The 27,659-nt window shown below is 45.0% G+C and overlaps 1 protein-coding gene across 1 annotated transcript in view; it reads left to right on the top strand.

Annotated features, from left to right (window-relative positions):
• ERICH1 (glutamate rich 1) overlaps positions 1–27,659 on the top strand; it is an 88,869-nt gene that overhangs the window by 22,408 nt on the left and 38,802 nt on the right. Inside the window, exon 3 of the mRNA XM_040428535.1 lies at positions 10,462–10,584. Coding sequence (XP_040284469.1) covers positions 10,462–10,584 — 123 coding nt within the window. The remainder of the gene's footprint in view (positions 1–10,461; positions 10,585–27,659) is intronic.

The raw sequence follows: 27,659 nt of genomic DNA, 5'->3' as shown, positions 1-27,659 counted from the left end.
TTGGCAGACTGAAATTAATCCAATTTATATGACCTGCTTAAAACTTCTGTTAATGGAGTCATTACAAACTTCATGGATCCCTCTTCAAACAGATCCTAATATGTTTTTAAAAGGGGATATGTTTGTCAAAAGGCAACTGAAACCAGCTGGAAGGATAAACAGTAGTAGTGTAGAGAGAGTCTATTTTAGTTGTAAATTCAAAACTGTATGCTGGAATTCACCAGACCTGGCACTGCCAGATAGAAACGGAATGCCCGCCGGCCCCATTAAGTATAATGGGATCTGGCAGAGACCCGGTCGCATTCCGCCAGAAAATGCAGAGGCTTGGCCGGACATAAACCGCTGCATGCTCTGGTTTGTGTTCGGCCGATTCCCGGCACCGTCTGCCAGAATTCACACCGGAGCCCAGTAAAGTTAAAATATTATATTTATAGTTTTTAGCAGCAGATTTACTCCAGACCTGATGCCGTGAAGGGTGTACCTAATATATGTGGCAGTTTAAATATTCTTTGTGTTCACGATAAATGGAAGCCAATATTACGGAATACTTCTAAGTGTCTTATTGTTTTGTTTTTTTCTTTAGATAATCTGTCTGAACACAAAATCAGATCAAACTGTTCTTTTGCGAAACAAAAATTTTAATTTTCAGGACAAAAGAGGGATTGATGATTCATTGGAAGCATTGTGCAAAAAAGACAGAATTATTCTTAGCATATGTACATTAGTCTGTTCTCACCTACATATCCTTTATACACCTTCTCATATTCACATTTCTTATCTAGAATGGTGGTAATTTGAACATTGGAATTTAGTATGTAACTATCAAATGCATAACTGTGAATGTCAATCGGACCATTCATCTTTTTCCACTGTATGTTAGGATTTCATTGACGCTATTTTAGCAAACTGATTCTTAGTGCCCTTGGGCTGAACTGGAACTCGCTTTTTATTTTTATTTTTTCTTGAATTGTGTATCTTTTCTTAGAAACTTTAGCCGCATGTTCTTGGCTATTAAGAAATGAATGGGAAAAAACATGATCTCCCATTTACATGCAGTGTTTTTCTATGGATGGTATCTTCAAACTGAGATTGGACCCAAATTGGACCTATAACTTCAGTTCCCCTTTTAGTGACCTCAGCTTTAGGGTCCATTCACGGATCCGCAAAACACGGACAGCGGCAATGTGCGTTCCGCATTTTGCGGACCACACATTGCCGGCACTAATAGAATATGCCTATTCTTGTCCGCAATTGCGGACAAGAATAGGACATGTTCTATTTTTTTCGGGAACAGAATTGCGGAACCGGAAGTGCTGGTCCGCAATGAATGGGTACGCAATTCGCAATGCGGAACAAAATTGCGGACGTGTGAATGGAGCCTTAGGGTGCATTCACGCGAATGTAGTTTGGTTCCCCATCCGAGCTGCATTTTTCACGGCTCGGATGTGGACCAACTCACTTCAGTGGGGCCACAAAAGATGCGGACAGCAGGTCCGGACCGTATGCTTGTCTCTGTATTGGACTTCATTCACTGGGGGTCCGAGGGGTGGAATGCCTGGTTGATATTGGCACCTCAAGATTCCGTTATAAAGTCCTTTGCTGTCATGAACCGTACGCGTTTCGGGGATCAAGCCCCTTCCTCAGCGGCAGGAGGAAGGGGCTTGATCCCCGAAACGCATACGGTTCATGACAGCAAAGGACTTTATAACGGAATCTTGAGGTGCCAATATCAACAGGTATTCCACCCCTCGGACCCCCAGTGAATGAAGTCCAATACAGAGACAAGCATACGGTCCGGACCTTAGGACCGAGCGTACTCACCAGCCTTCAACAGAGCGGTGTGCATCACGTGAGACACAGCCAGGTCACGTGGGACGCCGCGTTTTAGACCTATTCACCACTCGGGACACTGAGTGAGTCTAAGCGGCTGCTACAGGACTATCCCACGGGAACGGAAGAGGGGTAAAGTACTCTGCCCTATGGGGCTTATCTGATGATATTACATACGTGACTTTTATTGTATGCAGACGCCTGAACAGGCGATTGAGTGCGGACATTTACAAGCGATCCACACGCCACACCTGGCGATTATATATGGTCACAGGCTTGACCAAGTATTACAGCTATATTGAGTCCAATATTTGGTCTTGCAGACATCTGTATGGCAATACATGTGCATGTTTTATATATTTTTTATATTATATGTGTGTTAGTTTTTAAATAGTTTTTATGCAAATAAATTAGGATTACTGATATCCTCCCGTGGATGTTGTCAGATATTTGAGTGCCCTCCAATTACTTTACAATTTTGCATTTTTTAATCGGATTTGGGTGAATCCGTGGAGCGAGCACCAGGTTGTTGGGAAGAGGTGGGGTGAGCCGCTGTACACACTTGTATATAAGAATAGGATATGACTCATAACTTTTGCGCGACCACGAAACGGAGCAATGGATATGGACAGCACACAAAGTACTGTCTGCATTTTTTGCGGAACCACTGAAGTGAATGGGTCCGCACCCAAGCCGCAAAAAATGGGGCTCGGATGCGGACCAGAACAACTGTCGTGTGAATGAGCCCTTGCACTGGATTCCATATATCCAGTCATCCCTTTTTATTTATTTTTTTCCAACAGTATGGTATAGAAACACTAGAGGGAAATTGATGCCAGAAATTATTGCATGATTTTTTTTAGGGCTCATTTCTTGCATCTGATGCATTCGTTGTAAAGCTAGATGTTCCCTGAGGTGGACAAAAGAAGGCAGCATGCAGCGTTTTTTCTGTCCGGTTATGGATGCCACACTGGTGTGCAAAGTGCACAGAAATGTAATCTGTTGTGTCCAGCTCAGGCATAAAACAACTGGCCAGACATATCGGATATACTTGTATATGAACGCAGCCTATTGATAATACACTGTACTGCATATATTATATTGCATAGAACAGGTGTTACATAAGGGAAAGAAAGATAAATAATGAACCAAATGCATCTTATTTCTTGGTCTTCTTGGCAGTTTTCCTGTGTGTAAAGTCTCTTACTGCCCTCTTCTGGCAGAGGGCGTACATTACATTAGTAGGTTACAAAAATATTTCCATAGTCAGGATTGATTTTGTGGAATATTTATATACACGTCTCTCAAAGCAACACTGATGGGCACCAATGTTAATAAAAATGTCAATATTTTATATGTATCAACAGTTGTATTCATGACAAAAGACGTGGATCAAAGAAATTAATAATATCCTAGCTAAAATATATCTTGGCTAAAAAAAAAAAAAAAAAAAAAGGTAATTGATATCAAATGAAAACAAAAAACAATTACAATGCCCTGGTTGTAAATACATCAGTATCTTCTATCAGTCCATTTACAATAAAGTTCTGATTGTTTTGGATGCACACAATCTGTGCTATTTTATCAACTGTTTGCTCCAAATTGCAAGTTGTTAGTCGTGCACGATGAAGAAAATCACAATGACACCTCTCCAGGATCAAAGCAGAATTCTCTCGCTTATTAGAGGAAGTTAAGCAGTATATATGTACATCAGAGGGGGCGTCCCCCCTGAGGCTCGTGGCATTGTCCCATTGGGCATTATACAAAAATATATTTTCACTTCTGCGCAATTATCATAGCTAAGGAATGTAAACTATAGATAAGTGGGGAGTAGTGCTGCATGCCAGCGCCATCTTGTAATGGCTTCAGGTGAACAAATGTGATTAAATACAATGTAAGTGATTTATGTGGACTTTGGCCAATATTTTAATGCATCCACAAATTCGTTTTTATGTTGATAGAAATATTAGTAGTGAAGTCAGTAATGTCAAACGGACGCAAATAAGGCCGAGTTCACACTTCAGTTATTTCCATCAGTTATTGTGATCCAACACAGAATAGGAAGATCTTTCCCTTATAACCTGATCTCTGTGTAGGCTTCACTACTAGTTTCGGCTCATAATAACCGATGTGTGAACTCCGCCTAAGGGCTCATTCACACGACCATGTGCTGGCCATGCCCGTGCTGCGAACCGCAAATTGCGGTCCGCAATGCACGGGCACCGACTGTGGTGCAGCGGCATGCGGATCGTGGACCCCATTCAGGCGGACCCCAGCAAGTTTTTTTTTTTTTTTTTTTTTTGTGCAACGGAAGCACGGAACGTTCCGCAACGCATCTCTGGATTTGCGGGAGTTTATTTATTTATTTATTTATTTATTTATTTATTTTTCTCCCTGGCTGTGACGCTCTCTGCTGCGATTGGACAGCGCTACAGCCAGGGAGAAGGAGACGCCCACGAAGAAAGACTCCTCCTCATTGTTCCGGTGCTAAAATTAGCATACCAGGCGGGAGAATACAACAGGGGCCACTGCGGGCGAATGTAGCTGCGCCCAGAAAAAATAGTAAGCGCAGTTAGATCCCTGCACTATGCCCTACGTATCCTGATACTTAGTTTATAATATTTAGACCCATGAAAGGTCCTCTTTAACCACCTCAGCCCCCAGTGCTTAAACACCCTGAAAGACCAGGCCACTTTTTACACTTCTGACCTACACTACTTTCACCGTTTATTGCTCGGTCATGCAACTTACCACCCAAATGAATTTTACCTCCTTTTCTTCTCACTAATAGAGCTTTCATTTGGTGGTATTTCATTGCTGCTGACATTTTTACTTTTTTTGTTATTAATCGAAATTTAACGATTTTTTTGCAAAAAAATGACATTTTTCACTTTCAGTTGTAAAATTTTGCAAAAAAAACGACATCCATATATAAATTTTGCTCTAAATTTATTGTTCTACATGTCTTTGATTAAAAAAAAATGTTTGGGTAAAAAAAAAATGGTTTGGGTAAAAGTTATAGCGTTTACAAACTATGGTACAAAAATGTGAATTTCCGCTTTTTGAAGCAGCTCTGACTTTCTGAGCACCTGTCATGTTTCCTGAGGTTCTACAATGGCCAGACAGTACAAACACCCCACAAATGACCCCATTTCGGAAAATACACACCCTAAGGTATTCGCTGATGGGCATAGTGAGTTCATAGAACTTTTTATTTTTTGTCACAAGTTAGCGGAAAATGATGATTTTTTTCTTTTTTTTTTTTTTTTCTTACAAAGTCTCATATTCCACTAACTTGTGACAAAAAATAAAAACTTCCATGAACTCACTATGCCCATCACGAAATACCTTGGGGTCTCTTCTTTCCAAAATGGGGTCACTTGTGGGGTAGTTATACTGCCCTGGCATTCTAGGGGCCCAAATGTGTGGTAAGGAGTTTGAAATCAAATTCTGTAAAAAATGACGAGTGAAATCCGAAAGGTGCTCTTTGGAATGTGGGCCCCTTTGCCCACCTAGGCTGCAAAAAAGTGTCACACATCTGGTATCTCCGTATTCAGTAGAAGTTGGGGAATGTGTTTTGGGGTGTCTTTTTACATATACCCATGCTGGGTGAGATAAATATCTTGGTCAAATGCCAACTTTGTATAAAAAAATGGGAAAAGTTGTCTTTTGCCAAGATATTTCTCTCACCCAGCATGGGTATATGTAAAAAGACACCCCAAAACACATTCCCCACCTTCTCCTGAGTACAGAGATACCAGATGTGTGACACTTTTTTGCAGCCTAGATGGGCAAAGGGGCCCATATTCCAAAGAGCACCTTTCGAATTTCACTCGTCATTTTTTACAGAATTTGATTTCAAACTCCTTACCACACATTTGGGCCCCTAGAATGCCAGGGCAGTATAACTACCCCACAAGTGACCCCATTTTGGAAAGAAGAGACCCCAGGGTATTCGCTGATGGGCATAGTGAGTTCATGGAAGTTTTTATTTTTTGTCACAAGTTAGTGGAATATGAGACTTTGTATGAAAAAAAAAACAAAAAAAAAAAAACATCATTTTCCACTAACTTGTGACAAAAAATAAAAAATTCTAGGAACTCGCCATGCCCCTCACGGAATACCTTGGGGTGTCTTCTTTCCAAAATGGGGTCACTTGTGGGGTAGTTATACTGCCCTGGCATTTTCCAGGGGCCCTAATGTGTGGTAAGTAGGTAAATGACCAGTGAAATCCGAAAGGTGCTCTTTGGAATGTGGGCCCCTTTGCCCACCTAGGCTGCAAAAAAGTGTCACACATCTGGTATCGCCGTATTCAGGAGACGTTGGGGAATGTGTTTTGGGGTGTCATTTTACATATACCCATGCTGGGTGAGAGAAATATCTTGGCAAAAGACAACTTTTTCCATTTTTTTATACAAAGTTGGCATTTGACCAAGATATTTATCTCACCCAGCATGGGTATATGTAAAATGACACCCCAAAACACATTCCCCAACTTCTCCTGAGTACGGCGATACCAGATGTGTGACACTTTTTTGCAGCCTAGATGCGCAAAGGGGCCCAAATTCCTTTTAGGAGGGCATTTTTAGACATTTGGATACCAGACTTCTTCTCACGCTTTGGGGCCCCTAGAATGCCAGGGCAGTATAAATACCCCACATGTGACCCCATTTTGGAAAGAAGACACCCCAAGGTATTCAATGAGGGGCATGGCGAGTTCATAGAAATTTTTTTTTTTTGGCACAAGTTAGCGGAAATTGATATTTTTTATTTTTTTCTCACAAAGTCTCCCGTTCCGCTAACTTGGGACAAAAATTTCAATCTTTCATGGACTCAATATGCCCCTCACGGAATACCTGGGGGTGTCTTCTTTCCGAAATGGGGTCACATGTGGGGTATTTATACTGCCCTGGCATTCTAGGGGCCCTAAAGCGTGAGAAGAAGTCTGGAATATAAATGTCTAAAAAATTTTACGCATTTGGATTCCGTGAGGGGTATGGTGAGATTTTATTTTTTGTCACAAGTTAGTGGAATATGTGACTTTGTAAGAAAAAAAAAATAATTCCGCTAACTTGGGCCAAAAAAAAGACTGAATGCAGCCTTACAGAGGGGGGGGGGGGGGATCAATGACAGGGGGGTGATCAATGACAGGGGGGGTGATCAATGACAGGGGGGTGATCAGGGAGTCTATATGGGGTGATCACCCAACTGTCATTGATCACCCCCCTGTAAGGCTGCATTCAGACGTCCGTATGATTTTTACGGATCCTATCAGTGGATCCGTAAAAATCATGCGGACATCTGAATGGAGCTTTACAGGGGGGTGATCAATGACAGAGGGGTAATCAATGACAGGGGGGTGATCAGGGAGTCTATATGGGGTGATCACCACAGTCATTGATCACTCCCCTGTAAGGCTGCATTCAGACGTCCGTATGATTTTTACGGATCCTATCAGTGGATCCGTAAAAATCATGCGGACATCTGAATGGAGCTTTACAGGGGGGTGATCAATGACAGAGGGGTAATCAATGACAGGGGGGTGATCAGGGAGTCTATATGGGGTGATCACCACAGTCATTGATCACTCCCCTGTAAGGCTGCATTCAGACGTCCGTATGATTTTTACGGATCCGATCAGTCTATCAGTGGATCCGTAAAAATCATGCGGACATCTGAATGGAGCTTTACAGGGGGGTGATCAATGACAGAGGGGTAATCAATGACAGGGGGGTGATCAGGGAGTCTATATGGGGTGATCACCACAGTCATTGATCACTCCCCTGTAAGGCTGCATTCAGACGTCCGTATGATTTTTACGGATCCGATCAGTCTATCAGTGGATCCGTAAAAATCATGCGGACATCTGAATGGAGCTTTACAGGGGGGTGATCAATGACAGGGGGGTGATCAGGGAGTCTATATGGGGTGATCACCTCCGTCATTTATCACTCCCCTGTAAGGCTGCATTCAGACGTCCGTATGATTTTTACGGATCCGATCAGTCTATCAGTGGATCCGTAAAAATCATGCGGACATCTGAATGGAGCTTTACAGGGGGGTGATCAATGACAGGGGGGTAATCAATGACAGGGGGGTGATCAGGGAGTCTATATGGGGTGATCAGGGGTGATCAAGGGCTAATAAGGGGTTAATAAGTGACGGGGGGGGGGGGTGTAGTGTAGTGGTGCTTGGTGCAACATATTACTGAGCTGCCTGTGTCCTCTGGTGGTCGATCCAAACAAAGGGGACCACCAGAGGACCAGGTAGCAGGTATATTAGACGCTGTTATCAAAACAGCGTCTAATATACCTGTTAGGGGTTAAAAAAATCACATCTCCAGCCTGCCAGCGAACGATCGCCGCTGGCAGGCTGGAGATCCACTCGCTTACCTTCCGATCCTGTGAACGCGCGCGCCTGTGTGCGCGCGTTCACAGGAAATCTCGCGTCTCGCGAGAGGACGCACCGGCGCGTCCACCCAGAACAACAGGACCGCCGCAAAGACGCAATCCTGCGTACGGCGGTCCTGAGGTGGTTAAGGTGGCCCTGGAGAAAAAAAAATTAAAGTGGTCCTATATTGTAGGCAGGTCCAAATTGACAGAAGTCAGGGCAACTCAAATAAGCATAGTCGGAAATACCATAGCACTAAATACTGTCCGAGCAGAACCATATACCACAGTGCATCACAATATATTGCCCAAAAAGCTGTCCCTCTGTGATGACCATCGATATCTGCCATTTTCTGTCCTCTTCCTCCAGTTGTCGTTGATTTGGAGCAGGTGGTTTAAGACGTGAGATGCGGGCCACAGCAGTTGAATTCAGGAGGGCAAGTGTGGTTGCTAGCTGGGCACATGATTCTGACAGCGTTAATTACCATTGCAAACTTATGTACCCTGCTAGGGGCAGAGAGGAGGGCTTGGGTGGCCCCAGGGGTGTAGCTATAAGGGGTGCAGAGGTAGCAGTCGCTACTGGGCCCAGGAGCCTGAGGGGGCCCAAAGACCCTTGTGCCGCATAAGAAGACACCGGTATCATAGAAAGTGCATGCTGGTCAAGTTCTACCTCTGGCTGGAGGGAAGGGGTTAGATCAAGAATTTGGCATGGGAGGGGGGTTGCCATTTCAATTTATGCCTCCGGCATCACGAAGGCTATGAGCTTCCCTGTTTCTGACCACAAAGCACTGACGGAAGGGGGGCCCAAGCTGAACTCATGCACCAGGGACCATGAGCCTTTAGCTACGTCCCTGGATGGCCCCCTGGGAAATTTCCCTGTAGGGTCTATGGCCAGTCCGCCCCTGATCATTATGTCCTTATGTAAAGAGTTCAATACAGATCAATCATGTGCAAGCTGCTGAGGAAGGAGAACACTGAAATGTGCCTAGTGGTGCTCAAGGTGGAGTTTGCTAAAACTACAATCCATTCGGCAAACTGATTTCATTCATTTGGCTTCTGAGGTAGACAAACCGTTGAACTTTCAGTATTATTGGATATACTTTGCAGAGACCATTTGGCATCTTTAGCAATATGCCTGTCAAATACCATTTGAATCGAGCCACGTGGACTTTGGCGTCCTTTAGAAGCAACCATGCATGAGCTAAGCTGTCGACTCTAAGCATGCCCTAGTTTTCCAACTTCATGAAGATTCAGCGTTCTTTAAAGGGGTTTTGTCACTTCAGCTAATAGCATTTATTATGTAGAGAAAGTTAGTATAAGGCACTTACTAATGTATTGTGATTGTCCATATTGCTTCTTTTACTGGCTGGATTCATTTTTCCATCACGTTATACACTGCTTGTTTCCACAGTTACGACCACCCTGCAATCCATCAGCGGTGGCCGTGCTTGCACACTATAGGAAAAAGTACCAGCTTATGTGAACTCCCATGGTCCTGGCCACCAGAGAGGCTGGCACTTTTTCCTATAGTATGCAAGCACGGCCACCACTGATGGATTGCAGGATGGTCGTAACCATGGAAACAAGCAGTGTATAATGCGATGGAAAAATTAATCAAGCCAGCAAAGGAAACAATATGGATAATCACAATACATTAGTAGGTGCCTTGTATTAATTTTTTTATACTATACCATAAACTGTGAAACAAAAAATAGAATAAAAAAATTAAGTCCCACACATCCTAAAATGGTATCAATGAATAGTACAGATCACTGCGCACATAGTTATGTGTATGCATAACTATGTGACCATGACCCAATTTAAAAAAATTTTTGCCTCCCAATACTGTATGCAGTATTAAATGGTGCCGTTAGAAAGTACAACTTGTCCCGTAAAAAAAAAAAAGCCCCCATAAAACAAAAAGAAAAATGAAAAATCCTCCGGGGTGAAGGGGTTAAAGATAATTAAAGGAAGAGAAGAATGAGTTTGCATGTATTTCCGATGATCATGTGTTTGTGACTTTACCAAAACAGTACAGAAATATTCTACATGCAACACTTTTTTCATTATGTGTAGTCATTGCATTTAAAGATGGAGTAGTATGCATGCTTTCATGGCTTTCATGGCTTTCATGACATTTTGTTATTCACTAGAAAAAAAGATTTTGCAGTTACCGCAGAAGTACTGTTCACATACTCCACATTACTTCTAGTCTTACTTTAATTAATTCTTCTTCCTGCAGGTATTCAAAAATTGAACCTTTCTGACCTAAAGGTATACACTGTAAGTCTTCCCCCAGATGACTACATTCCACCTCCAGCAACTGATCTCAACTCTCCCACCACAGAAGATTCAGATGTAGAAGGTATTGTATGACATTATATTAGATCTTTCAAGTTTTGCTTATGGTAAAGTGTATGGGTGATTTTTATTGCTGCTTACATTTCCTTCTTATGGATGTGTGTGATCAACCTAGTCTTGCAGTGGAAATATCAGTTTCATACTACAGTAGCATCATAGACATGCAACTTTGACACAAATTGGATAAATTAAAAAATATGTATGATATATATTTACACACTGCCTGTCCAAAAAAAAGTCGCCACCATAAAAAAGCCTTTAGCTTTGATTACAGCACGCATTTGCTGTGGCATTGTTTCGATAAGCTTCTGAAATGTCACAAGATTTATTTCCATCCAGTGTTGCATTAATCTTTCACCAAGATCTTGCATTGATGATGGTAGAGTCTGACTGCTGCGCAAAGCCTTCTCCAGCACATCCCAAAGATTCTCAATGGGGTTAAGGTCTGGACTCTGTGCTGGCCAATCAATGTGTGAAAATGATGTCTCATGCTCCCTGAACCACTCTTTCACAATTTGAGCCCGATGAATCCTGGCATTGTCATCTTGGAATATGCCCGTGCCATCAGGGAAGAAAAAATCCATTGATGGAATAACCTGATCATTCAGTATGGAGCACATACTGTTGCTGAACCTAGACCTGACCAACTGCAGCAACCCCAGATCATAGCACTGCCCCCACAGGCTTGTACAGTAGGCACTAGGCATGATGCGCCCATGACTCTGGAACAGGATAAATCTGGACTCATTAGACCACATGACTTTCTTCCATTGCTCCAGAGTCCAATCTTTATGCTCCCTAGCAAATTGAAGCCTTTTTTTCTGGTTCGCCTCAATGATTAGTGATTTTCTTACGGCTACATAGCTGTTCAGTCCCAATCCCTTGAGTTCCCTTCGCATTGTGAGTGTGGAAATGCTCTTACTTTCACTATTAAACATAGCCCTGAGTTCTACTGTTGTTGTTCTTCGATTTTATTTCACCAAACGTTTAAGTGATCGCCGATCACAATCATTCAGGATTTTTCCCCGCCACATTTCTTCCTCGAATACGATGGGTCCCACTATCCTTCCAGTTTTTAATAATGCGTTGGACAGTTCTTAACCCAACTTTTGGGGGTCTAATCCTTTACAATGCATTCCAATACTTCTGTATAGGAATGCATTGGCTGTATGAGTAATACTGTGTATATTACTCATATAGCTTCCGGCCTGTGAGATCCAGGGGGCTGGATTTCACAGGCTCGTCACCGAAAGGCAGCGCAGATGCCTCAGGAAGGCATTGCGCTGCCTTCCATGCCATCGGATCCCCCCTACAGCCCCACGGGGACCCGATGGCACCGCCGCCGCCCGCAACATGAAAAGCCGCAAACCGCAGGTCTGAATTGACCTGCGGTTTGCGGCGATCACCGACACAGGGGGGTCACGGGACCCCCCCGCGCATTTAGCCAAATCATTGAGCAGGCACCTTGTTCCGATCACCGCCCGCCGTGCGGCAGTGATCGGAAATACACAGGGCGTACAGGTACGCCCTGTGTCCTTAAGTACCAGGACATCAGGGCGTACCTGTACGCCCTGTGTCCGGAAGAGGTTAACAGTGACTTTCACATTGACTGCCCCTTTAACAGTGACTTTCACAGGGGCATCAGGAGGGGCATGCGTGCGGGCGCACGTAGCTGACGCGCGCACCTCCCTCCCGAAATGGTGAGCTCCCGACCCACATGAGACGCCGCTCCGTTTCAGCTGCTGACCTGCCGACGCGCTGACTCCTCGATGTGGGCTCCCCGCCTCGTTGCGAACCACTGCTATTGCTGCCATCTGACTGTACTGCCAGGCGATGAGGATTCGAGGAGTTAAGTCCTCAGCTGAGTAGTCCCTGCCCTGGAAGGAGAATACGACCGGAGCACAGATAAAGACTGGAAGATCGAAGGAGCGCTGCCACTCCGGTCTGAAACTTGGTAACCCCCCTCCCACCTAAAGATAATTAACTTCCCTCCTGAGGACAACAGGAGTAAGGGAAGAAGTGCAGTACTCCTTGCAGTGCCGGATCGGGATTGGGTTGTCGGACAGGCTGCTGTACCGAGGTGAGGCAAGCTGTTTTGGGGGGAGATAATTAAGGGGAATCGATGTCATCAGTAAAGTGGTTTTAACGTTTCGGTGTGGAAACCTGCTGGTGGTTCCCCTCCTTGCCTGAAGTAAATGTTTGGAAGAAAAATCTGCATAGTGGAATTGGAGGGAGAGAGTTGAGATTATTGATGGTGATGTGCAAAAAGGGCAGAAAGCAAGTGGAAAAGTGGCGAAGTAATTCAAAATTTAGATCGGCGTAGACCAGATGGGATACTAGCCTGCATACTTGCTGGAACTTTCAGGTGTGGAGAGTGACTTTAATTGCTGTCTTTTTCAGCTCGCTTTCTTTTCCCAATACAAGACATGATATCAGCTTCCTCAATCTGCGTTACTGGAAGAGCATAACTGTTGGAAGCACTTTTTTCCCTCCCCCTTCCCTAGGTTGAGCCTGCTCGTTGTCATTGCAAATTTACTGGAAGAATGAAAGATCTTGGATCCCTTTCTCCCTCTTTTTTTGTCTACCTTTATAGGCATAACGGAATAACCCCTTGTCTTTATCCCCCTACTATCCTTTGAGATGAATTCAAGTTCCCTTAGTTGCATTAATTGATTTGACTGTGATTCAGGGATACTGTTCGGCGATCAGCTAAACTTGTGGCGTATTTTAGGAACTGTTTTGTATGAACTAATTAATCATCTGTATATGAACTTTGAAACGCCTTAGGAATTCATCAATTGTTTTTGTTTGTAAATAGCAGATGAATTGATTTTGCAACTGATTGATATATAAGCTATGTAATGTGGTGAGTCGGGATAGAGATAGAGGGGGCAAACCAAAAAAACAAACAAAAAAAACTGTGACTTTCACAGTGACCGCCCCTTAAACATTGACCTCCACAGTGGCCGCCCCTTTAGCATTGACCTCCACAGTGGCCGCCCCTTTAACAGTGACTTTCACAGTAGCCGCCCCTTTAATGGTGACTTTCACAGTAGCCTCCCTTTTAACGTTGACTTTCACAGTGCCCGCCCCTTTAACAGGTACCTTCATAGCGCCCACACCCTTTAATAACATTGACCTCCACATTGCCCGCCCATTTAATAAGTGACCTCCACTGTGCCCGCCCCTTTAAGCAGTAAAGAAAAATGGCTAGGTTGTTACGGAAACCTGGAGTAAAACTGTGTTTATGGCAGTTGGGATTTGAAGAGAAAGACTTGCAGGCTTGTATTGGCTAATGTGGGTCATTTTTTGGGAATATCTCAGGAACGGTACGTCCTAGAGAGCTGAAACCTGGTCTAAAACCTTCCCGGACACCTGATGTCACTGTTAAAGTGGCGGCCACTGTTAAAGGGTCGGTCACTGTGAAAGGACCTGTTAAAGCGGCGTGCACGATGAAGGTCACTGTTAAAGGGGCGGTCACTGTTAAAGGGGTGTGCACGATGGTCAATGCTAAAGGGGCGGTCCCTGTTAAAGGGGCAGGCACTGTGGAGGTAACTATTAAAGGGCGGGTACTGTAGAGGTCACTGTTACGGGGGAAGCTGTCTATCTTTTTCCGACACACGGAAACATAAAATGAAATACATGAAATATACCCGTGCAAAGCCGGGTCCTTCTGCTAGTATATATATAAAAATGAGTTTCTGTCTGTCTGTCTAGACTTCGAGACGTTCCTTATGCGCGACCGAACGACTGGACATATCTTCACCAAATTTGGCACTCAGTTACATCAGGTATCCGGGAAGGTTTTAGACTGTGTCGCAGCTCTCTAGGATGTACCGTTCCTGAGAGATTCCCCAAAAATGACCTGCATTAGCCAATAGAAGCCAGCAAGCCTTTCACTTAAATCCGAACTGCCATTTACACGGTCACATGATCCTTATTAGCCAATAGAAGCTCGCAGGTCCTACTCCAGGTTGCCATAATAACTGATCACAGGTTTTAGCAGTTCGCAGATCCTTAAATATTCAGTCATATGACGTATGACTGCACAAATACACTGCTACATGTATGGGAGGCAGGGGCCACTAGTAAATGGACGGGCGCTGTGGAGTTCACTGTTAAAGGGGCGGGTACTGTGGAGGTCAATGTTAAAGGGGTGGTCACTATTAACTCCTTAAGGACACAGCCATATTTCACCTTAAGGACCAGGCCATTTTTTGCAAATCTGACAAGTGTCACTTTAAGTTGTGATAACTTTAAAACGCTTTGACTTATGCAGGCCATTCTGAGTTTGTTTGTTTGTTTATTAGTTTTTTTCGTCACATATTGTACTTCATGACACTGGTAAAATGAAGTCAAAAAAATTAATTTTTATTTATAAAGAAATACCAAATTTACCAAAATTTTGGAAAAAAATAGCAAATTTCCAAGTTTCAATTTCTCTACTTCTATAGTACATACTAATACCTCCAAAAATAGTTTACTTCATGTTTGGATCATTTTGGGAATGACATTTTAGATTTTGGGGACGTTACAAGGCTTAGGGTATTTTCACACTTGCGGCAGGACGAATCCGACATGGTGAACAGCCTGTCGGATCCGTCCTGCCGCAAGTGTGAAAGTACCCTTAGAAGTTTAGAAGCAAATCTTGAAATTTTTCTGAAATTTTCAAAAACCCAATTTTTAGGGACCAGTTCAGGTCTGAAGTCACTTTGTGAGGATTACATGATAGAAACCACCCAAAAATTACCCCATTCTAGAAACTACACCCCTGTCAAACTGTCGAGGAACACCTAAAGGGTTAATAAAGTTTGTAAAATCAGTTTTGAATACCTTGAGGGGTGTAGTTTTTTAGATGGGGTCGCTTTTATGGAGTTTCTACTCTAGGGGTGCATCAGGGGGCTTCAAATGGGACATGATGCCAAGAAAAAAGGGCAATCAAAATCTGCCTTCCAGAAACCATACGGCATTCCTTTCCTTCTGCGCCCTGCCGTTTGGTCATACACAGGGCTTTTTTTCTGGCGGAACGGCGTTCTGCCACCTTTTGACATCGCAAGCTGCGATGTATCAGCGGGGAGGGACTGGGAGGAGGAGCTGGGGGCCGGTGCGTTCACTGTGCTCCAGCCCCGCAGCTCCAGTAGAGACTTTATAAAATGTTTAATTAAATGAATAATGATTCCTGCTGCCCCTCAGTAGTATAACATTCAATGTATTGTACTCACAGCCGGCTACTGACATCGTAATCCAGGCCGGCCGGGTAGACGAGCGGCAGCGTCACTGACTGACGTCACCTGCCTGGGCCGCCTGCTTCATTCATAAAGTAGGCGGCGCACTCACGTGACGTCAGTCAGTGACGCTGCCGCTCGTCTGCCCGGCCGGCCTGGATTACGATGTCAGTAGCCGGCTGTGAGTACAAATACATTGAATGTTATACTACTGAGGGGCAGCAGGAATCATTATTCATTTCATTACACATTGTATAACTGTACTGGAGCGGCAATGGGGGGTCTGTGGATGACACTGTTATGGGGTGGGGGGGGTATATGGATGGCACTGTTATGGGGTGGGGGGGTCTGTGAATGGCACTGTTATGGGGTGGGGGGGGTCTGTGGATGGCACTGTTATGGGGTGGGGGGGGGGTCTGTGGATGGCACTGTTATGGGGTGGGGGGGGGTCTGTGGATGGCACTGTTATGGGGTGGGGGGGGGGTCTGTGGATGGCACTGTTATGGGGTGGGGGGGGGGTCTGTGGATGGCACTGTTATGGGGTGGGGGGGTTTGTGGATGGCACTGTTATGGGGTGGGGGGGTCTGTGGATGGCACTGTTATGGGGTGGGGGGGGTCTGTGGATGGCACTGTTATGGGGTGGGGGTGTCTGTGGATGGCACTGTTATGGGGTGGGGGGGTTTGTGGATGGCACTGTTATGGGGTGGGGGGGGTCTCTGGATGGCACTGTTATGGGGTGGGGGGGTCTGTGGATGGCACTGTTATGGGGTGGGGGGGTCTGTGAATGGCACTGTTATGGGGTGGGGGGGGTCTCTGGATAGCACTGTTATGGGGTGGGGGTGTCTGTGGATGGCACTGTTATGGGGTGGGGGTGTCTGTGGATGGCACTGTTATGGGGTGGGGGGGTCTGTGGATGGCACTGTTATGGGGTGGGGGGGTCTGTGAATGGCACTGTTATGGGGTGGGGGGGTCTGTGGATGGCACTGTTATGGGGTGGGGGGGGGTCTATGGATGGCACTGTTATGGGGTGGGGGGGTCTGTGGATGGCACTGTTATGGGGTGGGGGGGTCTGTGAATGGCACTGTTATGGGGTGGGGGGGTCTGTGGATGGCACTGTTATGGGGTGGGGGGGGGGGGTCTATGGATGGCACTGTTATGGGGTGGGGGGGTCTGTGGATGGCACTGTTATGGGGTGGGGGGGGTCTGTGGATGGCACTGTTATGGGGTGGGGGGGTTTGTGGATGGCACTGTTATGGGGTGTGGGGGGGTGTGTGGATGGCACTGTTATGGGGTGTGGGGGGGTGTGTGGATGGCACTGTTGGGGGGGTGTGTGGATGGCACTGTTATGGGGTGGGGGGGGGTCTGTGGATGGCACTGTTATAGGATGGGGGGGGGGTCTGTGGATGGCACTGTTATAGGATGGGGGATCTGTGGATGCCATCCCCAGATCCTCCACCCCATAACAGTGCCATCCTCAGATCCCCCCATTAACAGTGCCATCCCCAGATCCAGTGCCATCCCCATCTGGGGGGTTTCTTTGCTGGGCTGGACTTTTATAGCCCCCCCCCCCCCCAAATTTTACTTGCGGTCCTAGGGTTGGGGAGAGGGGGCGGTCCTAGGGGTGGGTAGGGGGCGGATAGGGGTGGGGGCTATAAAAGTCCAGCCCAGCAAAGAAGGTCCTAGGGTTGGGTAGGGGCGTGGCCAGGGGAGGGGGGGTGAGTTCCACCACCTTTTCTCTGAGAAAAAAAGCCCTGGTCATACAGCAGTTTACGACCACATATGGGGTGTTTCTGTAAACTGCAGAATCAGGGTAATAAATATTTAAGTTTTGTTTGGCTGTTAACCCTTGCTTTTGTTACTGGAAAAAAAATTCTTAAAATGGAAAATTTGCCAAAAAAATGCTGTTTTGGCACCGTTTTTATAAAAAAATTTTGATCGTGTTCATCTGAGGGGTTAGGTCATGGGGTATTTTTATAGAGCAGATTCTTACGGACGTGGCGATACCTAATATGTCTACTTTTTTAAAAAAATTTATGTTTTACACTATTGTCTTTTTATAAACAAAAAAAAAAAAACATTTTAATATCTCCATAGTCTTTTTTTTGGACCGTGTTCATCTGAGGGGTTAGGTCATGGGGTATTTTTATAGAGAAGATTCTGATAGACATGGCGATACCTAATATGTCTACTTTTATTTATTTATTTTAGTATTACTAAATAATATTTTTGAAAAAGAAAATTTTTAGTTTGTCTCTCAAGTCTGAGAATATATATATATATATATATATATATATATATATTTTTTTTTTTTTTTAATCCGATTGTCAGTGGCTAAATTGGGATATAAATTTAGTACTCCATGGAAGTGTGGTACTCCCTGAAGCAACCGTCAATGCAGAGGCGCGGATGATTGGGGCACGTGTCACACTGAGTGGTGGTGTCCTTCCGTATCCCCCTCCTGTTACACACTCTGCACTTTTTTGGGGACCGTCCCTTCTTTCCAGTATGGGGGACCACACCTGGAAAGTGTTGGCCAGGGACTATCCGGGCGCCTCCAGTTCCCGAGGTACTCCGGCCTGCTCTTTCCCGGTCAGAAAAGATCAGGGCCTTGAGGACTGCCTCATAGAACTGAAGGAATGTCCCTGTGTTGCCAGCACTCCTGGACAGCACAAAAGAGTTGTACAAGGCAACCTGCACCAAGCAGACCGCAACTTTTTTGTACCATGCACGGGTTTTGCGCATGGCACTATATGGCTTTAGGACTTGATCAGAGAGATCAAATCCTCCCATATACCGATTGTAGTCGACGATACAATCGGGCTTGAGGACCGTTGCCGCAGTACCTCGCACAGGGACAGGGGAGATGCTGTTACCATGAATTGTGGACAGTACAAGGACATCCCTCTTGTCCTTATATCTGACCAGCAACAGGTTTTCACTGGTAAGGGCACGGGTCTCACCCCTGGGGATAGGTACCTGGAGGGGTTGGGTAGGGAGGCCGCGTTGATTTTTCCGCACGGTCCCACAAGCGGACGTGGATCTAGCGGCGAGGGACTGGAACAAGGGGATACTAGTATAAAAGTTATCCACGTACAGGTGGTAACCTTTATCTAGCAGTGGGTGCATAAGGTCCCACACAAGTTTCCCGCTAACACCCAGAGTGGGAGGACATTCTGGGGGTTGAATACAGGAATCTCGCCCCTCGTACACACAAAACTTGTAAGTGTACCCTGAGGTACTCTCACAAAGTTTGTACAGCTTCACGCCATACCTCGCCCGCTTAGAAGGAACATACTGGCAGAAAATGAGTCTCCCCTTGAAAGCAATGAGAGACTCATTAACCGCGACCTCCCTTCCAGGTACGTAGGCCTGTACAAATTTGGCCCCAAAGTGATCGATGACCGGCCTGATTTTGTACAGGCGGTCATAGGCAGGATCACCTTGGGGAAAACCTGCTGCATTATCTGAATAATGCAGGCATTTCCGGATAGCCTTAAACCGGGTACGTGTCATGGCCGTACTGTAAAGTGGGGTCTGGTAGAGGACATCCCCACTCCAATAATGCCTGACACTAGGTTTCTTGACTAGGCCCATGTGCAGCACGAGGCCCCAAAATGTCCTCATCCCTTATCCCAAAATGGTTTGACCAGTTCACACCCCCACCATACATATAATATTGTGCCTTTCTCTTTGCCGCATCTCCAGCAAAACTCAAAGCCCACAGGAAAGATCCTATGTAGTCTAACTGGGTACCTGTACCACCGTGACATGATCTTGTAGTTCTTTTCCTGTGCGGAACATGCCATAGAAAGCTTATGAGAGAATATGAAGGCTTTTTGCTGGTCAGTACGTTCAATGTCAGTTCCTAATTCTTGTTCCCACCCCGAGACAAAGCCTGGAGTGTCTCTGTAAGAATCTGCCAATAGATTTCGGTATAGGTGAGATATCAAGTGTGTCGGCGGAGAGGACAGAGTAAACAAATTTTCAGTCTCCGTCAGAGATATCCCAAAAGCGCATTGCTTTCCTCCAGAGGAAATAGGACTTCAGTTGTTCATATTCCAGCCATGAGATCCGCGTGTTAGGAAATTTTGTGGTTATCGCGGCTGAAGAAGGCAAAGGGTTCCCTAACATTAGGTGGTGAAAGCGAGGATCGTCTAGCCTGCATACCAAGGAAAGAATCTCTGCCTGTGCTAGCGGGGAAGGCTGGGTTGTGAAAGATCGGAGTAAGTGGGGCTGAGTCTTCTGGCGCAAATGCTTCTCTGAGCCAGGGAATCCCACAATTTAAGAGTTTGTCGTAATAAGGCATTCTTTTTAATCGGTTGTGGACGAGCTTCAGGTACAATCCAAGGGGTGTATTTAAGAGGAAGAGGATAAAGGGATTGTTCTAACCCTATCCATTGTTTTATTTCCCCATTGTACTGCCAATCTAGTAATCTCGTGAGGGATGCCGCTGTGTTATATAACTTGAAATCAGGAAGGCCTACCCCCCCTCCCCCCTTGAGACTTAGGTCTGATTAAAGTGGAGAATCCTATCCGAGGGCTAAGGTGTCCCCAAACAAATCTGGTGATTGCTGTTCTTAATTTTCAAAAGAAGGATGAGGGTGGTGTTGGTGGAATGGTTTGGAAGATGTACAAGAATTTTGGTAAGATGTCCATTTTGAGGACGTTTATTTGACCGAACCATGACAAGCTTTTTTTGTTAAAAGTAGCAAGATCCTTCAGCGTTCGTTCCAATAAGGGAAGGTAGTTCAGATTAAAAAGATGATCCATAGTTACTGGAATATGTATTCCCAAATATTTAAGCGAATATGGTTGATGTCTAAATGGAAATGTGGTGAGTAGTCTGGCAAACTCACTCTGGGGGATAGATATGTTGAGGATTTCAGATTTTGTGTAATTAACCTCGAAGTTGCTTAAGTGGCCAAATCTTTCAAATTCACTTAGTATCGAGGGAAGGGATATGTGGGGCTGAGTAACGTGTAACAAGAGATCATCTGCGTATAATGCTGCTTTATATTGGGACCCCCTGAATGTGAAGACATGTATTGATGAATTAAGGCGGAGAGTGTTGGCCAAGTGTTCCATCACTAGGACATACAACAACGGGAATCCGTTTCTGATTGGTATAGAAGGGGATAAAACCCCATTTACCCTCACTTTGGCTGTGGGGTTAGAATATAGGGTGCTAATTTTATGTAAAAACTTGAGTCCTAATCCGATTTCTCATAGAGTGGAATCCAGGAAAGCCCAGTGGACCTGGTCAAATGCCTTCTCGGCCTCTATCGACAGCAGGCATAAAGGAGAAGCATCAGATTTTGCTATGTTCGTGAGAATCAGGGTTTTAATCGTGTTGTCTCATGCCTCCCTTCCGCGTACGAAGCCCATCTGGTCCGTGTATATTACCTTTGGGATTAAAGGAGCAAACCTATCTGCAAGAATCTTAGAATATAGTTTAATGTCAATGTTAATCAAAGAGATTTGCCTATAGTTAGATGATATAGTGGGGTCCTTTCCTGATTTGGGTATTACACTGATATGAGCCTCCAGCAATTGAGTAGTAAACTGGAACTCTGGGCAGATGCTATTAAAGACCTTCGTTAAAAAGGGGGAAATTAGGTCATTGAAGCGTTTGTAAAAAGCAGTTGTCAATCCATCAGGCTCTGGGCTCTTCGCTGACGGTGAATTCTTGATAATAGTCATCACATCTCTTTCAGAGAAGTCATTTTCTAGCCCTTCTCTGTCATGTTCAGGTATTGTGGGTAATGCTGTGTCGGAGATGTATTCATCTATGCGCGTAGATAGAGAAAAATGTGTCATGTCTGAGAATTGGCCTTTGATGTTATAAAGATGGGAGTAATAAGATCGAAATACCTCTAATATCTCTATGGGATTGTGTGGCTTTAACATTAGATTTCTTGATATGAGGAATAAAGGTTTGTGATGATCGAAGATGTAGAAGGCGGGCTAGCAGTCTGCCACATTTGTTAGAGTATTCGTAAAAAAAGTTTCCCCTGATCCCGATTTTTTTTTTTTTTTTTTTTTTTTTTTTTTTTTTTTTTTTTATATTGTTGTTCTATCAATGCTTTAATGAAATCTGACTTTGAGTAACTCTACATGCGTAGCAGGTGAGAGTGTTTGTTTATGTAATGTTTCCAGGCTGAGTTTATGTGCTATTACTTTTTTCAGCCGGGTGACATGTTTTAGATTCCCTTAAGGACGCACTTCAGTGCTTCCCATTGTGTTGTAGAGAGGTAGTATCAGTGTCGTATATCTGCAAAAATTTATCGATTTGCTTTTTGAATGTCTGCTGCACATACTACATCCTTAAGAAAGTTGTCCTTTATCCTCCAGTTCCATGGCTTGGGAGCTGCATCGGTAGCTCTACCGCCAGATAGACCGGTGCATGGTCAGAGAACAGTATGTCCCTGATAGAGGCCTGTGGTTTCCATGCTAGGGTGTGGTGGCTAACAAGGAAGAGGTCTATGCGGCTATAGGACTGGTGTGGAGGGGAGAAGAATGTGTGGTCTTTACCTTGTGGATGGAGAATCCGCCAAACATCTACAAGCTGGAGAGAGTGTAGATGCGAAAGTAAGGATCTCAGTTGCTGGCGGGGAGCCGTGCTCTGACCTGTAGAGGAATCCACAAGTGGATCCAGTGTGAAGTTAAAGTCTCCACCGACTATCACTTGTCCCTCAGCAAAATTGGATAATTGACGTAGGAATGATCTGCAAGTAGAAAGCTGTCTCTGGTTAGGTAGGTACCAATTGACCACAGTGACTATAGTCGAGTAAATCCTCAGCTTAAGGAAAATATAGCACCCCTCTCCATTCATTCTAGCATCCACCACAGTCCCTTGTAGGGATTTGTGCAAGCCCACAGAGACTCCTCTCGATCATGAGTCTGAGCTCAGGTTATGATGCTAATGTGTAAAATACCTATCACGTAGCACCAGCACATGTCCCTCTTTAAAATGCGTTTCCTGTAAGAGCACAATTTGTATTCTCTGTTTATGCCTATGATAAAGAATCTGGGAAATTTTTTGAGATGCCCTAAATCCCCGGACGTTCAGAGATGCTATTGTTAAGGAAGTCATCTCTCTTTGGTACAAATGAAATAATAGAGAGGAGACAAAGAAGAAGGGGAAAAAAAAGGGGGAAGGGAGGTGGGGAGGGGTTTACTAAGAGGGTGGTGAAACGTTAAAGAAAGTTAAAGATTAAGAATAAGACTTAGAGAAGTGTTGAGTTAAAGAGAAAGTAGCAGGTAAGATTACCAAGTCAAATCGAATATACAGTCGTGGCCAAAAGTTTTGAGAATTACATAAATATTGTAAATTTGAAAAGTTGCTGCTTAAGTTTTTATAATAGCAATTTGCATATACTCCAGAATGTTATGAAGAGTGATCAGATGAATTGCATAGTCCTTCTTTGCCATGAAAATTAACTTAATCCCCAAAAAAAACTTTCCACTGCATTTGATTGCTGTCATTAAAGGACCTGCTGAGATCATTTCAGTAATCGTCTTGTTAACTCAGGTGAGAATGTTGACGAGCACAAGGCTGGAGATCATTATGTCAGGCTGATTGGGTTAAAATGGCAGACTTAACATGTTAAAACGAGGGTGATGCTTGAAATCATTGTTCTTCCATTGTTAACCATGGTGACCTGCAAAGAAACGCGTGCAGCCATCATTGCGTTGCATAAAAATGGCTTCACAGGCAAGGATATTGTGGCTACTAAGATTGCACCTCAATCAAGAATTTATAGGATCATCAAGTACTTCAAGGAAAGAGGTTCAATTCTTATTAAGAAGGCTTCAGGGCGTCCAAGAAAGTCCAGCAAGCGCAGGATCGTCTCCTAAAGAGGATTCAGCTGCGGGATCAGAGTGCCACCAGTGCAGAGCTTGCTCAGGAATGGCAGCAGGCAGGTGTGAGCGCATCTGCACGCACAGTGAGGCGAAGACTTTTGGAAGATGGCCTGGTGTCAAGAAGGGCAGCAAAGAAGCCACTTCTCTCCAAAAAAAAAACATCAGGGACAGATTGATCTTCTGCAGAAAGTATGGTGAATGGACTGCTGAGGACTGGGGCAAAGTCATATTATCCGATGAAGCCTCTTTCCGATTGTTTGGGGTATCTGGAAAAAGGCTTGTCCGGAGAAGAAAAGGTGAGCGCTACCATCAGTCCTGTGTCATGCCAACAGTAAAGCATCCTGAGACCATTCATGTGTGGGGTTGCTTCTCATCCAAGGGAGTGGGCTCGCTCACAATTTTGCCCAAAAACACAGCCATGAATAAAGAATGGTACCAAAACACCCTCCAACAGCAACTTCTTCCAACAATCCAAAAAACAGTTTGGTGAAGAACAATGCATTTTCCAGCACGATGGAGCACCGTGCCATAAGGCAAAAGTGATAACGAAGTGGCTCGGGGACCAAAACGTTGACATTTTGGGTCCATGGCCTGGAAACTCCCCAGATCTTAATCCCATTGAGAACTTGTGGTCAATCCTCAAGAGGCGGGTGGACAAACAAAAACCCACTAATTCTGAAAAAAACAAGAAGTGATTATGAAAGAATGGGTTGGTATCAGTCAGGAATTGGCCCAGAAGTTGATTGAGAGCATGCCCAGTCGAATTGCAGAGGTCCTGAAAAAGAAGGGCCAACACTGCAAATACTGACTCTTTGCATAAATGTCATGTAATTGTCGATAAAAGCCTTTGAAACGTATGAAGTGCGTGTAATTATATTTCACTACATCACAGAAATAACTCGAACAAAGATCTAAAAGCAGTTTAGCAGCAAACTTTGTGAAAACTAATATTTGTGTCATTCTCAAAACTTTTGGCCACGACTGTATATACTGGAATTTTAAGGTGGTGCAGAGGATGTAGAAAGAAGGGAAAGAGTATATCTCACATCAAGAGAGACATAAGTCCCTATGTGGAAGCGTGCTTTCAACAGAGGAGCTACCTCCTCTGGACAGGAGGGACCCTGTATGATGATCTGAAGAACAACAATAAAGTATAAACCTCACCATTTTATAACCATGAACGTCTAGTGAGCCATGAGCCCTTAATCATAAAGTCACCCTGCTAAGGTATATGTGTCTCAAAGGTTAGTAACATCAGTGTCATAGTTAACACCATGCCTATGAGGATCAGCCATCCAGAGACCCGGCCCCCAATGGAGGAAGCTGCGTCCCCAGGGGCCGACCGACACAGGAGGGCAAGGCAAACGGCTCAACAATTGTGATCATATAACAGATCCGGACTAAGGCCCCACACCATATCTTACTGTCAAACCCTACGGCAACTTCAAAACTAAGTATATAGCATCAACAACAGATATATCTATATCTAGAAACTTTTGGCTAGGGCCTTGAGCGGCCTCAGTATGTGGAGCTTTTTATCATTATGAGCTGGCCACCTACTAGAACCCTTGTATTAGACATGTTGCCATGCCCATGAGGATGCACCATCCGACACCCCCCTCCTCCAAGGAGAGCCAGGTCCCAGAGGGCAGATCAACACGGGAGGGCCAGATGATCCAGTTAGGAGTTATAGCCCTTTGACAGAGCCCAGCTCGTCAAAACGGAGTGTCAACATTAAGTATTATTTTTAGAACTCTAAGTCAGCTTCTAAAGTAAGCGTATCGAGCTAATAGCTGAAGTGTCCTCCGTTGGGCCCGGACATCTATGTTTCCTGACAACCTCCCTCCATGGAGGCTTCTGCTAACACAGCCTGGCTTCTGGTAGTACGGCGAACTTTCCGGCGAGGTGGTCTGGCTTCCCTCTGAGGCATTGGTGCCGTATCCCTTGTGATTCCATTGGGTAGAGAGGGCCATTCCAAGATCTCCACTAATGCAATATCTAGCGCCTCAGAGAAGGTTGGTAGATCTCTGGGATGTTGAAGGACCGCTGTCTGTCCATTTACGCGAACTTGCAAGCGGAAGTGAAATCCCCAGAAGTACACAATGTTGTGTTGTTGTAGGAGGGAAAGCAAGGTGCGCAAGGCCTTCCGTTTTAGTAAAGTATAGCGTGAAAGGTCTGACAGAAGTTGTATGGTGGAACCTTTAAATTGCACCTGACCAGCCTCTCTGGCCTTCTTCATTATGGTTTCCTTCTGTTGATGGTGGTGTACTCTGCATATCACATCTCTAACCCAATCAGAGTCAGTAGGTTTAGGTCCCAGAGCACAATGGGTCCTATTCAGCTCCAGGGGTGTATCTAAAGGAACCCCTAAGAGGTTATTAAAGATAGAAAACACTTTACGCTCTAAGTTCCCTGGTGCCACTTCTTCAGGGAGGCCACGCACCCTGATATTATTGTGCCTCCCTCTATTTTCAGCGTCATCCAGCATGTCTGCAAGGTACTGTATTTAGAAAGCATGTGACGCTATACTAGCCTCTTGAGTGTCCTGTTTAGCGGCCACCGCTGCTACAGAGTGTTCCATAGATGTTACCTTTGCCCCCAAGGAATGCACTTCGTTTTTGATGTTTTTAACTTCTGCCCTATAGGCTATTTCTAGTCTGGAGATATGTCTCCATGTCATCTTTGGTTGGGATGCAGGCGATGTGTGTATGTAAATCCTTCTCATTGAGCGTTGAGGTCTCATATCTGCCTGTGTGGCAATGAGAGTTGTAGCCGGGGATTTACCCGCAGGGGAGACCAGGGTGGTAATGTGGGGTTGGGCGATTGGTGCTCATATAAGGGAGAATTTTCCCATTCCCCATCTCCCCACTCACTTGGTGTAGCCGATGAGATGGCGGCCTCCAGCGCTTCGACTGCTGAGCCACATGGCGACGGTAAGTGGGTGTCGCGTGTTGGATGATCTCCTGTTGCATTAGACCCCCGCTCCATAGCATGAATCTCCTCCGGTTCTCTTCCCGAGTCAGTAGGATCTCTGAAATCTGTTTCCAGGAGGGAGGGTATTGTTGGCATCTCTGCTGCTTTATCTGTTTGGTCCACCCAGGAAGATGGCGCATGGTGCACGTGCTGTGAAGCCGGGGCAAGAAACCTCTCGATACTTTGTGAGGAGGCATTCTCCGGCTGGCTAATGTTCGTCTGCATATTTTTCTTCTTCCGGATTCCCATAGCTGATACAATGGCGATGTGTATGTCGTCGGTTAGGGTCTCTCCGTTTGTCCAGTGGTAGGAACTGCGTCTCTACTCCTCCATAGCCAGGCCACGCCCCACGTGGAGGTCGTATATAAAAATTTGTTTCTGTCTGTCTATTCTTTATGCGCGACCAAACGACTGGACTGATCTTCACCAAATTTGGCACATAGGTACATCAGGTTTCCAGGAAGGTTTTAGACAGCTCTCTAGGATGTACAGTTCCTAAGATATTCCCAAAAAATGACCTGCATTAGCCAACAGAAGCCTGCAAATCCTTCACTCATATCCCAACTGCCATACAGATGGTCACATACACACAGTTTTACTCCAGGTTTCCATAACAACCCAGCCATTTTTCTTCACTGCTGTAGATCAGCTTTAGGCTACGGCTACACGACGTCATTAAGTCGCACGCCACATAGGGCACAACTACACTGCTACATGTGTCGCGCAACATTGATGTCACACAACATTTTTTTATAATGATAGTCTATGTTTTTGCACTGCGACATGCTGCGACTGCGACGCGACAGTCGCAGAAAAATTTATCTTGGATGGATTTTTTGCGACAGTCGCAGTGTGACACCATAGACTGATTATAAAAACTGTGGCACGACACATGTCATCCTGTAGCCCTAGCCTTAAAGGGGCAGGGCCCTGTGGAGGTCACTGTTAAGGGGGCAGGAGCCACTATTAAAGGGGAAGCTGCCGTGGAGGTCTCTGTTAAGGGACGGGCCCCTGAGGA

This window comes from Bufo bufo, chromosome 4, assembly GCF_905171765.1.
Source record: "Bufo bufo chromosome 4, aBufBuf1.1, whole genome shotgun sequence".
NCBI lineage: Eukaryota > Metazoa > Chordata > Amphibia > Anura > Bufonidae > Bufo > Bufo bufo.
Note: the sequence above shows the minus strand (reverse complement) of the source record. Positions and strands in the feature narration are given on the sequence as shown.